The sequence below is a fragment of the Salmo salar genome, chromosome 09 (assembly GCF_965601325.2).
Source record: "Salmo salar chromosome 09, fSalSal1, whole genome shotgun sequence".
NCBI lineage: Eukaryota > Metazoa > Chordata > Actinopteri > Salmoniformes > Salmonidae > Salmo > Salmo salar.
Genome location: NC_138299.1, coordinates 131,068,906 through 131,083,567, shown reverse-complemented (window position 1 = coordinate 131,083,567; position 14,662 = coordinate 131,068,906). Strand labels below are relative to the sequence as shown.

The following is a 14,662-nucleotide window of genomic DNA, read 5'->3' as shown; positions in this document are numbered from 1 at the left end:
CCCGGCCGGCCAAACCCTCCCTTAACCCAGACGACGCTGGGCCAACTGTGCACCGTCTCATGGGTCTCCCGGTAACGGCCAGCTGTGACACAGCCTGGGATCGAACCTGGGTCTGTAGTGACACCTCTAGCGATGCAGTGCCTTAAACCACTCAGGAGGCCCGTTCCCTCAAAACTTGAGACATCTGTGGCATTGTGTTGTGTGACAAAACTGCACATTTTAGAGTGGCCTTATATTGTTCCCAGCACAACGTGCACCTGTGTAATGATCATGCTGTTTAATCAGCGTATTGATATGCCACACCTGTCAGGTGGATGGATTATCTTGGCAAAGGAGAAGTGTTCACTAACAGGGATGTAAACAAATGTGTGTACAAAATGTGAGAGAAATCTGCTTTTTGTGAGTATAGAAAAATGCTGGGATCTTTTATTTCAGCTCATGAAACATGGGACCAACACTTTACATGTTGCATTTATATTTTTGACTGCACTGGGCCTTTAAATTCTGTGAATCAAAAAATATCAAACTCCCGTCTCATTTGAAGAATGAATTCTGACATGGGTTTCGGTGAGAAGCTCAACAATGAGACTACAGCATCTATGGACCTTCTCAACCTTCTCAGTGATAAGTGATGAATCGATGGTGTGTGACATATGTAGCCAATCATTTCATTTTGAGCAGAAGGAAATTCGCTCTGCTCTTTATCAAGAACCCATCAGAAGATACAGGGTAGCTTTCAGCGCTCCGACTCACAGTAGCTAGCCATGTCTGTCTTGATCACAAATTGACAAAAACACACAACTCAAATGTCAATCATGAACAAAATATACTAGGTCTTAAACTTCAAATAATAGTACAGTGATATGGTATTGTGATTGAGGAGTAATACAGCCTAATAATAATAGTGGCCTCCTGACCTCGGCTTTCTACTCATTATTCCTTGTTAATAAAACAAACATGTATGCTTTCATTTGAAATTGCATAAACAATTAAAAGAAAACATACTTGGATTGAATGTGATTCAGCTAAACTGAATGTGAACGAGCTCCTTTGCATTCAGGATAAATCACTTGGATAACGTGCTGCAAAACACTTGAAAATGATCCTATTTCACTACCTTGATTTGATTGCCAGGTTCATTTGAGGGGCGTCTGCATGAAAATGCTCCATTTTGTAGTAGACAGACAGATATATGACATGCTCTACCCAAACCAAGGAAACCAATGATATATAACTCATTCTTCAATAGCTTTTTATTACATATCAGATATTTGGTTTATCATCAGACCATGTGACTATTTGTTCACATAGGGCCACAGAAGCACAGAGCCATTATTTAGAAAGAAAATGACAACCACTTTGTGAGAATACTGATGTGTATTCAATGCCTGCATGATATTTCAAATTCACACCAGAAAGACAGTCTGCCTTCACTTAACCCTGAAGGGGAAATATTACTGAAGACAATTCATATTGAATCAACATCAGCCCAAGGTAAATTATGAATGGTAGACAGCATTACAAGTTAAATACAGAATGTTGAGAACATTACATGTACAGCGACTAATCTTAAACACACACTCCAAAACTTCCCACATACGTACAGATTGTGCCAAAACGGTTGATGTATGTATAGCTGTAATTTTGCCATAATCATTTCTTCCAGATGTCATAGTTAAAAAAAATATATCACTTTCTTTACATCATATGAAAAAAAAAGTGTCCTTTCATAGAAAATTAATTTCACAGCTTTAACAAGTACAACCAAGATGAAAGTAGTGTGGGCTTGCTTGGTTACAGTAGCATAGAGCATGTAGTAACTGGTTATTAAGGCATACTAAGCAAACCATGGACCATTCTCAAACCAGTTCAAAACTCCACTGCTTCTATGTTTGGATTGATTCTTTCCTCTGCATTACAAAGTCATATGACAAGAGTATACCTTAAAGTATACCTTGTTCAATCTTACCCAGTACCCTCAACAGCTATACAAACTACATGTATTCCTGGATTCGTCTTGTTTCACACATGAACATTATTTCATTGATTAAATGAACCCAAACATGTATTCTTATAGCACATTGTTAGCATGCTGCTGGGTCCCCCCCCCCCCCTGACTTTCAGATAAGGGATGCATATTTCCAGTACCTTCTGCAAAATTCCCAGGTTTTCCAGAAATCCTGTTGGGACAGTTACCGGAATTGTACAACCTCACCGCAGATACACCTTCACCTCCAGATATACTGAAATGTGGACAGTGTTACTACAGTACTACTGCAGTAATACTACTACTGTTACTACAATAGGTCAACAGCAGTAGTCTTGAAATGTTTAAAAATAATCCTATTTTCAGTTTATATTTGTATCACATACGTGACTTAATCTATTCCAGTGTCTTGCACACAAATAATTTAGCAATAATACATCAGCCTACCTACATACAATGTTCATCTTAGTTATTATTATATTAATGACATTATAATGTCATACCATTCATTATGAAAATTGAAGTGCTTAACAGTTATCAAACCCTGGTAACATATGTATAGGCTATTAATCAACTAGTATGTAAATATAAAATATTTATTGTAAATAATTTACATAGATTTCTTTATAGAAGAATACAAATTGTGTGTTAATTAAGGCTCTAAAGGAAAGAGGAAGACATGGGTGCATCCCGAATAGCACCTCATTCCCTTTGTGCACTATACATAGGGAATAGGGTGCCATTTGGGACGCAGACCTAGCCTCTACCCTCTAGGCACTAGGGTAGATCTGAAATAAAATGGACACGTTTAATCAATATGGTAGTACCTCAGCCTTTCCCTATGACAGACTTGGCAAGTAGAAGTTTTGCCATTATGCTCACACCTATCCAGTCCTCTCATATCTACACCAGTGCTCTGTGGGTAGGACTAGGGTAAGTGTCATGGGGCTAGGGGTTGACTGTGTCCCAAAACACACCCTATTCTCTATATTTTGCTCTGGTCCAAAGTAGTGACTATTTAGGGAATAGGGTGCCATTTGGGACGTAAAACGTTTTCCTGGATGGGGCCTATTTGTCCCGTTTCTCCACTTGTTTCTGGTTAGTGTTAGGGTCCTGTAGCTGGTAGTCCTGCAGAATGGCCACAGCCGTCTGTTTGCCAGTCTTCTTCACCGCAGCTTTGATGCCCAGGTTATCAATGTTGAAGGCGGTGACGCCCATGTTAATGGCTGAGTTCACAGCATGGTCTGTGGCCTGGCCGGCTGCCACCCCATACCTTATAATCAATCACACACAACCAACTGGTGAGAGGGGGAAGGCTGAGGGGGTGACAGGGAGGGTTGGGGTGAGGGCAATTATAGGGAACAGCAAGGACAGCAACAACATGCAACTAGGATTAAAGCCACCACCCATGCAGAGCATGAATTCAACAGAATTATTCAAGTTGTCTGACTATTCAGTCATCTGTAAACATATAACTGATTATATTGTGGGGCTGGTGATTGCACATATAATACACATAAAAGTGCATCAATTCATACGATGATTATGCATTAGGAATAGTTATATTATTTTCAATGAAGTCAGGAAAAATAATTGGTTAGTTAGACACCAGAGAAATCAGAGTAAGCTTCATGTTGAATTACAGGTGCATAGCCCAGTGTTTAGAGAGTAGAGGTGAATCTAACAGCTGTACATTCAGACCATCCAGAAACAGAGGCTAAGCCTTGGCCATGCTGCTCGTTACTATTAAGGAGGGTTCATTCAAGAGAAAATACATGTCTTGTCATTAGGTGGGTCTAAGATGTTTTGTAGACCCCTGAATCTGAAAAATAAGTGGAAGAGGGAAATGTACAGTAAGTGCTTGCTTGTTTTTGCTTATAAAACGAGTGTTTAGCAAAACCTGGTCTAGAAAGCAAAATAACAGACATACACATCAGAGCTGGGTGGACAGGAGCAAATGTAAACAGTCAAGCAAGTAGTACTGCCAATCACACATGGTGAATGAGCCAAGCACAGAACACATTCAGCAGGTAGCCTAATGGTTAGAGCGTTGGGCCAGTAACCGAAAGGTTGCTGGTTCAAATGCCCAACCTGACGAGGTAAAACATTCTGTCGATATGTCCTTGAGCAAGGCACTTAACCCTAATTTACTCCAGCAGTGCCGTACTACTATGGCTGACCCTGTAAAAATAACACATTTCACTGCACCTATCTGGTGTGTGACAATACAACATATTTATTTATTTTGACATGACTGCATCTCAAATAGCACCCTAATCCCTATATAGTGCACTACTTTTGACCAGGGCCCATGGGCTCACCGGGTGCCATTTGAGATGCACCCATGTTGATTGAGAAGACCACAGACAACACGTGTTGGTTGAGAAGACCACAGACAACACGTGTTGGTTGAGAAGACCACAGACAACACGTGTTGGTTGAGAAGACCACAGACAACACGTGTTGGTTGGGAAGACCACAGACAACACGTGTTGGTTGGGAAGACCACAGACAACACGTGTTGGTTGGGAAGACCACAGACAACACGTGTTGGTTGGGAAGACCACAGACAACACGTGTTGGTTGGGAAGACCACAGACAACACGTGTTGGTTGAGAAGACCACAGACAACACGTGTTGGTTGGGAAGACCACAGACAACACGTGTTGGTTGGGAAGACCACAGACAACACGTGTTGGTTGGGAAGACCACAGACAACACGTGTTGGTTGGGAAGACCACAGACAACACATGTTGATTGAGAAGACCACAGACAACACATGTTGATTGAGAAGACCACAGACAACACATGTTGATTGAGAAGACCACAGACAACACATGTTGATTGAGAAGACCACAGACAACACATGTTGATTGAGAAGACCACAGACAACACATGTTGATTGAGAAGACCACAGACAACATGTTGATTGAAGTGTACAGAGAAAGACCTACTTATGCTTGACAGTGTTGACGGTTTCTGAGGCAACGGAGACGGTGATGTTCTTTGCTGCTACTTCCAAGCCGGTCCACATGGTAGCGAAGCCTTCAGGTAGAAACACAGGAACCACAACAACGACTAGACACTTGGTAGAATAGGGGGCACATCATCCATGTGAACTGTCCTTAAGGACAAGACAGACCAATACGAACGTCGGCCATGCGTAGCGGGTGGCCGTCCCATCGCCTATGACCACCAAACATCGGCAGTCATTATCTATTCATTTCTCATCGATTCTACATTCTATGTTGAATCTCCAGCGTTTGTTGACAGCCAGCAGGTGATCTACTGCGCACGTCCAACGTTTGTGTTGTTCTCTCTTGTCCTATACAATCACTAGCCTAGTGACTATAACAACCACAACAGTGACTATGTGTACCTTGAACTCCGCTGGCAGCCACCACCATGGCTCCATCGATGTTGGATCGTCCATCTTTATCTTTCTTCATGGACTCTGGGACCAACTTGCTTCCATGTTTCTTCACGTGGGGAGCCAGCTCCTTACCCACACACCCTGCCACCATACACACACTGTCCACTACAAACAACACACACCCCGTCATAATACAACGTCCACTACTAACACAACAGCACACACAATACACCCATCCACATCCAATCAGACAGTCAACTATTTCCAACACCTGAAGAAATCAGTCAGACACTCAGCTTCTTCTCACCCAGGAACTGGCTGACGCGGACAGCGCCCCCGGTGGCCTGTTTGGCTACACGCAATCCCTTGGAGACGGAGGGGCTGACATGGGCTGGCTTGTCCTCGGGGGTGATGTGCTCCCGCAGTTTCGACGCCCCCTTGTGGATGGCTACGCCAGTAAACTCAGCCCCCTTCACCAGGCCCCAGCTCAGCCACGATGCCCCTGGATGGAAGAAACACAGTATGTGTGAGTGAGTGATACACAGCATACAACTTTAAGCCTAACCCCTACAGCCTCAGGTTAGGGTTGTAGGGGTTAGGGCCCTGGGTCTGACCTGTGAGGATGCCGCTGGCCACCTTCTCACTCCACTCTGGCAGGTTCTTCTCCTCCTCCTCCTCTCCTGCTGCTGGGACCTCCTCTTCCTCGAGGGGAGCGATGGACACCTTCTGGCTCAGGTTGATGCTGTCTGCTGCCTCATTTGGAGCCTGCAGCATCAGGACTTGTATTAATATGGTGTTTTGCAACAGTGGTTTTATGACACCTGCTGGTGCATATGTACATCATTAGCAGAAGAACATTAAAGTTTGATTAACTCTGCTTCGTTGTCACGGTCCTCTCGATTTTCTGTAACTTATCGCTGTTACAGGACTGGTTAGCCTAGTTGGAGCCTAGCAGACCCTGCCTCATAGTAACCTCAAGTGCCTTACCCTAACTCTCCTAGTAAGCCCCTAGTAACAGCCTCCTGCTACCATCGGGTGCCTCTTCTCCCTCTATCTCCATCCTGATCACAACGTCTCATTCTCCTCTAAACAAAGACATGGTCACCAGACACGTTTCAGATCTCCTTGCTTGAGGAAAACAGACAGAGGGGTAATGTTCTAACACCATCATTGCTATTCTCAACAAGACAACCTCCTAAATGTACATATATCCCATATGTGATCATGAAAAGCCTACTTGCTTATTGGATTCCATCCCAGAAGCAGCTGTACATGTGACAGGAAGTTTATCAGCAACATGTCCCCAGTTAGAGCCTGGCTGAATACTGTTGCTCGGGGACAAAAACCACAGTCTGACTCCATTACTGTAGTGACTACTGAAGCTGTGTTGTGTTCTAGCCAGATAAGAGCATTAGCACACATTAATGCTCTTCATCTGCCTGTTGTTCTAAATTTCCTAACTGCTGAGGTGTATTCAGGGAGCAAGCAGTGCAGTAGAGCCTTTAGTGTTGTATGCCAAATGGCACCCTATGTCCTACCTAGAGCACTACTTGGGACCAGGTTCCATAGAGCTCTGGCCCAAGACCCGCAGGTGAAGTGGAGCGCCTTACAGCAGCAAGCAGACATTTTCACACCAGAATAGAGCAGCATTTACATCATCAGTAGTTCTGGAATAACACCAGAAATATGGACCAATCAGAGTCATTATTGAGGCTAGAGAGAGCAGAATAGCTCATGTTAATCTACCACTGTACTAAATGGCACACTATTCCGTATGTTGTGCACTATTTTGACTAGGCTCTGGTCAACGGTAGGACACTATGAAGGAAATAGCGTTCCATTTTGGGCCAAATCCCTAATTTTAACCTTACATTCCACTGGGATCATTGACTGGGATATAAGAAAACAAAGAACAACACTTGGAAACTGTCACTCTTCCTGAATCTGAACTGCTGACTAAGAATGGATGTTGGCAACCCTGTCATTCTTTCATCCAGGGTCCATAACCTTCTGCACAAGGACACTTGTCATGGTGTGGTGGTGTGGCATTGCTTTGGTACCTTTAACATCTTTCAATGACTCAAATACACCTGAAATTGACAAAAACATCTGCCAGAGAGATGCGTTTATTATTCTATTACCATTCAGCCGACCCCTAGACACTTTCATATGGGCCAGTCAGAGAGCAGGACCCTATGGGCCCTGGTCAAATGTAGTGCACTATATAGGAAATAGAGTGACATTTGAGACACAGCCTCAGCAGCTCACCTGCACCCTGAGGTCTGTCATCTGGGACAACAGGTCCTGGAACAGTTGTCTGTCTTCTACAGGCAGTTCAGAGGACAGCACAACGCCCACGTAGGACCCCGGGGCAGACGCCATCATGTCCGGGAACATGAACACCCCTGTGTTACACAGCAGAACGGGGGAGTCAGTGGCCATCAGCGGGTACAGCCAATCACACACCTGGAATACATGAACAGTATAACCCATCACATATCAACAGTACAGCCAATCACACAGGACAGTATAGGGAGTTTTTATGGAAGGACTGTCTGTCTCTCTGAACCTGACCCGATGGCCACTGGGGTTTTCCCACCATGACATCATAGAGACCTCCTGCCTGGGATTAGGGCCACTGAGTCACTAATCACATGATGCAGGACACAGATCATTATCTGGCTGCAGTGCTTCTGATAGCCTATCCCACACACACAGGAGCCCAACCCTATTCTAAACACACACACACACACACACACACACACACACACACACACTTCTCAGTATGACAAGAGGGAGTTTATGAGCAGAGGCAGAGCAAACCATTGATGATGAAATTGTGTTAGAGTGCACAACAGATAGAGAGGTCAAGGAAACAGATTCCAAGAACCCTGTGATTTCATCATACACTGAAATGCTGAATACAGTAAGTGTTGACACTATATTAAGGGCACTGTAAATGGTAACACCTAGACAGTGACTAGAATTCATCACCCCCCATCCCTCTTACCTGCAGGAAGGCTGGGGGGCGGTTGGGCACTCTCTCTGACTGCTGGCTGGTGAACTTGACCATCCGCAGGTACCCTGGGTAGGAGGGAGCGCTGACCTGGCCGTCAGGTGTGACAAAGAATATCTGCACCCCGTGAGACAGGAAGAAGAGTTCCTCTCCATCCTCCCCCAGGCTCTGAGGAGAGGGGGGAGAGGGGGACATGTGGCTGTAGAACTCCTCTCCCACCAGCGACATTTCTCCAGATTCTGTCCCGTAGGAGATAGTCAGGTGACCATCAGCCGCCTGGGAGGAGTAGGCTGGGGGCAGCTCGCCAGGCACCACAGGCTGTCTAGTGGGAGAAAGAGGCAGGGAGGGAGACACAATGTCTCCCACAGCTCCAGCCCGGCAATTAGTCATTAGTAGCTTGGGTGGAGATGGCCGCTCTGGTTTCTCCTTCTCCAGTTTGGGGTAAAGGTTAGAAGCTGTCCCAGGGACTCCATTAGAGGCATCTAGAGGTGGTGGGAGCTCAGGGTCTGGGCTGGTCTCTAGGACCGCCAATCGAGTGGTGATGTTGTTCAGAGTCTCCTGCATCTTGTGCTGCATCTGGCGGGCTGACTCCCAGGAGCAGCCCACACACTCGTGCCCCTTTGAGGGCACACTGATGGCCCTGAGGAGGTGCTGGCGTCCCTGTCTGTACTGGGCCAGGGCCTGGGTCTTGTGGCCAGCTTCATCCTCTGTCAGGCCCCTGTTAATGCACTCAAAGGCCTTCTCATAGCCGTCTTTGATCACCTGCAGCCTGGCTCTGTCAAAGGCATCTTGATTGGCTTCCTCCATGTCTGCCAAGAAGACAAGAAAATACATACATTTTGACCTAGATGGCAAAGGTTCAATGATACTAATGAATTATCAATAGCTACATTTAAGGAAGCAATAGTTGAGAATCTCAACAACAGTTAACTATTTAGCTAGCTAGCATAGCTCGTTACGATAATTTTGCATAAGGAGGCTGGCAGGCAAAGGCAAACATTACCATTACTGTAACTACCTAGCTAGGTTTGTAACGACAAAAGAGTACTGTATCTCATTAGATATCAGGCAATAACATCTAGCTCCTCTGCTTGGATAGCAAGCAAGCAAATTAGTTAGTCAGTTGTGTGTACTTTACTCTTGGTGTGTCGCTAGCTATCATGAAAACAAACATAAACTTGAGACATTTTGTCAATCAAAAGCCATCTAATCTGATACATTACCCACTAACGTTAGACGACAAACTCCTGTCTAGCGAATGAGGCGATCAACGTCTGACGTCTGTCCTTCTAGCAGTTTGAGCTGGATTTCAAGAGAAGGCTGTCAGTGTCATGCGCCTTCTTCTTCTTCTGTGGGTTTTATGGCGGACAACAACCCAACAAGGTGTATTGTCGCCACCAACTGGACAATTTGAAACCAACATTTTATATATATATATATATATATTATATATATACCCGACCCCAAAGAGTTGAACTGGTGGAACTCTGGCACAGTTTTGTAATCTTCTCTGTCAACATATATATATATAATAGTGAAACATAATTTAATCCATCCTATTAAAAAGAGTACATTGCCAAAACAAACAAAACTCCCAATTCTTCCTTCTTTTGGTTCTCCATATCTCCCTTATCAGGCTCTGGGACCTGAGAGGGTGGTACGGCTTGTGCCAATATTGCATAACTCCTTCGCTGAGAAATCTTTCAGCCCCAGGAACCTCTCCGCCACAATCACTATGATTTCTATCTTCATGGACCTTCTCTCCACCTTGGCAGTGCCATTAATTACCATAACTCTAAAAGTCACAAAGTCCACCTTCTTAACCTTTAAAAAATGTTGGGCTCCCGTGTAATATGATCCTTTCAACAACTTGGACATCTCGGCTTCTCCCTTCGGCAAACACTTGCTACATGACCAAAAGCTTTACAATGATCAAATCAAATCAAATTTATTTATATAGCCCTTCGTACATCAGCTGATATCTCAAAGTGCTGTACAGAAACCCAGCCTAAAACCCCAAACAGCAAGCAAAGCATGTGAAAGAAGCACGGTGGCTAGGAAAAACTCCTTAGGAAAAACTCCCTAGAAAGGCCAAAAACCTAGGAAGAAACCTAGAGAGGAACCAGGCTATGAGGGGTGGCCAGTCCTCTTCTGGCTGTGCAGGGTGGATATTATAACAGAACATGGTCAAGATGTTAAAATGTTCATAAATGACCAGCATGGTCAAATAATAATAATCATAGTAGTTGTCGAGGGTGCAACAAGCACGTCCGGTGAACAGGTCAGGGTTCCATAGCCGCAGGCAGAACAGTTGAAACTGGAGCAGCAGCACGGCCAGGTGGACTGGGGACAGCAAGGAGTCATCATACCAGGTAGTCCTGAGGCATGGTCCTAGGGCTCAGGTCCTCCGAGAGAAAGACAGAAAGAGAGAATTAGAGAGAGCATATTTAAATTCACACAGGACACCGGATAAGACAAGAAAAATACTCCAGATGTAACAGACTGACCCTAGCCCCCCAACACATAAACTACTGCAGCTTAAATACTGGAGGCTGAGACAGGAGGGATCAGAAGACACTGTGGCCCCATCCGATGATACCCCCGGACAGGGCCAAACAGGCAGGATATAACCCCACCCACTTTGCCAAAGCACAGCCCCCACACCACTAGAGGGATGTCTCCAACCACCAACTTACCGTCCTAAGACAAGGCCGAGTATAGCCCACAACGATCTCCGCCATGGCACAACCCAAGGGGGGGCGCCAACCCAGACAGGAAGACCACGTCAGTGACTCAACCCACTCAAGTGACGCACCCCTCCCATGGACGGCATGGAAGAACACCAGTAAGCCAGTGACTCAGCCCCTGTAAAAGGGTTAGAGGCAGAGAATCCCAGTGGAAAGAGGGGAACCGGCAAGGCAGAGACAGCAAGGGCGGTTCGTTGCTCCAGCCTTTCCGTTCACCTTCACACTCCTGGGCCAGACTATACTTAATCATAGGACCTACTGAAGAGATAAGTCTTCAGTAAAGACTTAAAGGTTGAGACTGAGTCTGCGTCTCTCACATTGGTAGGCAGACCATTCCATAAAAATGGAGCTCTATAGGAGAAAGCCCTACCTCCAGCCGTTTGCTTAGAAATTCTAGGGACAATTAGGAGGCCTGCGTCTTGTGACCGTAGCGTACGTGTAGGTATGTACGGCAGGACCAAATCGGAAAGATAGGTAGGAGCAAGCCCATGTAATGCTTTGTAGGTTAGCAGTAAAACCTTGAAATCAGCCCTTGCCTTAACAGGAAGCCAGTGTAGGGAGGCTAGCACTGGAGTAATATGATCAAATTTTTTGGTTCTAGTCAGGATTCTAGCAGCCGTATTTAGCGATAACTGAAGTTTGTTTAGTGCTTTATCCGGGTAGCCGGAAAGTAGAGCATTGCAGTAGTCCAGCCTAGAAGTAACAAAAGCATGGATTAATTTTTCTGCGTCATTTTTGGACAGAAAGTTTCTGATTTTTGCGATGTTACGTAGATGGAAAAAAGCTGTCCTTGAAACAGTCTTGATATGTTCTTCAAAAGAGAGATCAGGGTCCAGAGTAACGCCGAGGTCCTTCACAGTTTTATTTGAGACGACTGTACAACCATCCAGATTAATTGTCAGATTCAACAGAAGATCTGTTTGTTTCTTGGGACCTAGAACAAGCATCTCTGTTTTGTCCGAGTTTAAAAGTAGAACGTTTGCAGCCATCCACTTCTTTATGTCTGAAACACAGGCTTCCAGCGAGGGAAATTTTGGGGCTTCACCATGTTTCATTGAAATGTACAGCTGTGTGTCGTCCGCATAGCAGTGAAATTTAACATTATGTTTTCGAATGACATCCCCAAGAGGTAAAATATATAGTGAAAACAATAGTGGTCCTAAAACGGAACCTTGAGGAACACCGGAATTTACAATTGATTTGTCAGAGGACAAACCATTCACAGAGACAAACTGATATCTTTCCGACAGATAAGATCTAAACCAGGCCAGAACTTGTCCATGTAGACCAATTTGGGTTTCCAATCTCTCCAAAAGAATGTGGTGATCGATGGTATCAAAAGCGGCACTAAGATCTAGGAGCACGAGGACAGATGCAGAGCCTCGGTCTGAAGTCATTAAAAGGTCATTTACCACCTTCACAAGTGCAGTCTCAGTGCTATGATGGGGTCTAAAACCAGACTGAAGCGTTTCGTATACATTGTTTGTCTTCAAGAAGGCAGTGAGTTGCTGTGCAACAGCTTTTTCTAAAATGTTTGAGAGGAATGGAAGATTCGATATAGGCCGATAGTTTTTTATAATTTCTGGATCAAGATTCGGCTTTTTCAAGAGAGGCTTTATTACTGCCACTTTTAGTGAGCTTGGTACACATCCGGTGGATAGAGAGCTGTTTATTATGTTCAACATAGGAGGGCCAAGCACAGGAAGCAGCTCTTTCAGTAGTTTAGTTGGAATAGGGTCCAGTATGCAGCTTGAGGGTTTGGAGGCCATGATTATTTTCATCATTGTGTCAAGAGATATAGTACTAAAACACTTTAGTATCTCCCTTGATCCTAGGTCCTGGCAGAGTTGTGTAGACTCAGGACAATGGAGCTTTGGAGGAATACCCAGATTTAAAGAGGAGTCTGTAATTTGCTTTCTAATGATCATGATCTTTTCCTCAAAGAAGTTCATAAATGTATTACTGCTGAAGTGAAAGCCATCCTCCATTTGCGAAGGCTGCTTTTTAGTTAGCTTTGCGACAGTATCAAAAAGAAATTTCGGATTGTTCTTATTTTCCTCAATTAAGTTGGAAAAATAGGATGATCGAGCAGCAGTGAGGGCTCTTCGATACTGCACGGTACTGTCTTTCCAAGCTAGTCGGAAGACTTCCAGTTTGGTGTGGCGCCATTTCCGTTCCAATTTTCTGGAAGCTTGCTTCAGAGCTCGTGTATTTTCTGTATACCAGGGAGCTAGTTTCTTATGACAGATGTTTTTAGTTTTTAGAGGTGCAACTGCATCTAGGGTATTGCGCAAGGTTAAATTGAGTTCCTCGGTTAGGTGGTTAACTGATTTTTGTCCTCTGACGTCCTTGGGTAGGCAGAGGCAGTCTGGAAGGGCATCAAGGAATCTTTGGGTTGTCTGAGAATTTATAGCACGACTTTTAATGCTCCTTGGTTGGGGTCTGAGCAGATTATTTGTGAGGAAAAACATTAAGATCCACAACATTTATTCCATGGGACAAAACTAGGTCCAGAGTATGACTGTGGCAGTGAGTAGGTCCAGAGACATGTTGGACAAAACCCACTGAGTCGATGATGGCTGCGAAAGCCTTTTGGAGTGGGTCTGTGGACTTTTCCATGTGAATGTTAAAGTCACCAAAAATTAGAATATTATCTGCTATGACTACAAGATCCGATAGGAATTCAGGGAACTCAGTGAGGAACACTGCATATGGCCCAGGAGGCCTGTAAACAGTAGCTATAAAAAGTGAGTGAGTAGGCTGCATAGATTTCATGACTAGAAGCTCAAAAGACGAAAACGTCATTGTTTTTTTTTTTTGTAAATTGAAATTTGCTATCGTAAATGTTAGCAACACCTCCGCCTTTGCCGGATGCACGGGGGGTATGGTCACTAGTGTAACCAGGGGGTGAGGCCTGATTTACCACAGTAAATTCATCAGGCTTAAGCCATGTTTCAGTCAGGCCAATCACATCAAGATTATGATCAGTGATTAGTTCATTGACTATAACTGCCTTGGAAGTGAGGGATCTAACATTAAGTAACCCAATTTTGAGATGTGAGGTATCACAATCTCTTTCAATAATGGCAGGAATGGAGGAGGTCTTTATACTAGTGAGATTGCTAACGCGAACACCGCCATTTTTAATTTTGCCCAACCTAGATCGAGGCACAGACACGGTCTCAATGGGGAAAGCTGAGCTGACTACGCTGACTATGCTAGTGGCAGACTCCACTAAACTGGCAGGCTGGCTAACAGCCTGCTGCCTGGCATGCACCCTATTTCATTGTGGAGCTAGAGGAGTTAGAGCCCTGTCTATGTTCGTAGATAAGATGAGAGCACCCCTCCAGCTAGGATGGAGTCCGTCACTCCTCAACAGGCCAGGCTTGGTCCTGTTTGTGGGTGAGTCCCAGAAAGAGGGCCAATTATCTACAAATTCTATCTTTTGGGAGGGGCAGAAAACAGTTTTCAACCAGCGATTGAGTTGTGAGACTCTGCTGTAGAGCTCATCACTCCCCCTAACTGGGAGGGGGCCAGAG

At 44.7% G+C, this 14,662-nt stretch overlaps 1 protein-coding gene across 6 annotated transcripts; it reads right to left on the bottom strand.

Annotated features, from left to right (window-relative positions):
- Positions 1–1,235: 1,235 nt before the first annotated feature.
- spg20 (Spartin) lies at positions 1,236–9,745 on the bottom strand. 6 transcript variants are annotated; one of them, XM_014214224.3, is made up of 9 exons: positions 9,600–9,745; positions 8,371–9,185; positions 7,629–7,826; positions 5,975–6,125; positions 5,668–5,862; positions 5,367–5,525; positions 4,942–5,032; positions 3,763–3,809; positions 1,236–3,260 (listed from the first exon to the last, which is right to left on the bottom strand). In XM_014214224.3, exons 2-9 carry the CDS (start codon positions 9,181–9,183, stop codon positions 3,220–3,222), a joined length of 1,695 nt encoding a protein of 564 aa, XP_014069699.3. In that variant the 5' UTR covers positions 9,184–9,185; positions 9,600–9,745; the 3' UTR covers positions 1,236–3,219.
- Between the last annotated feature and the right edge of the window lie 4,917 nt (positions 9,746–14,662).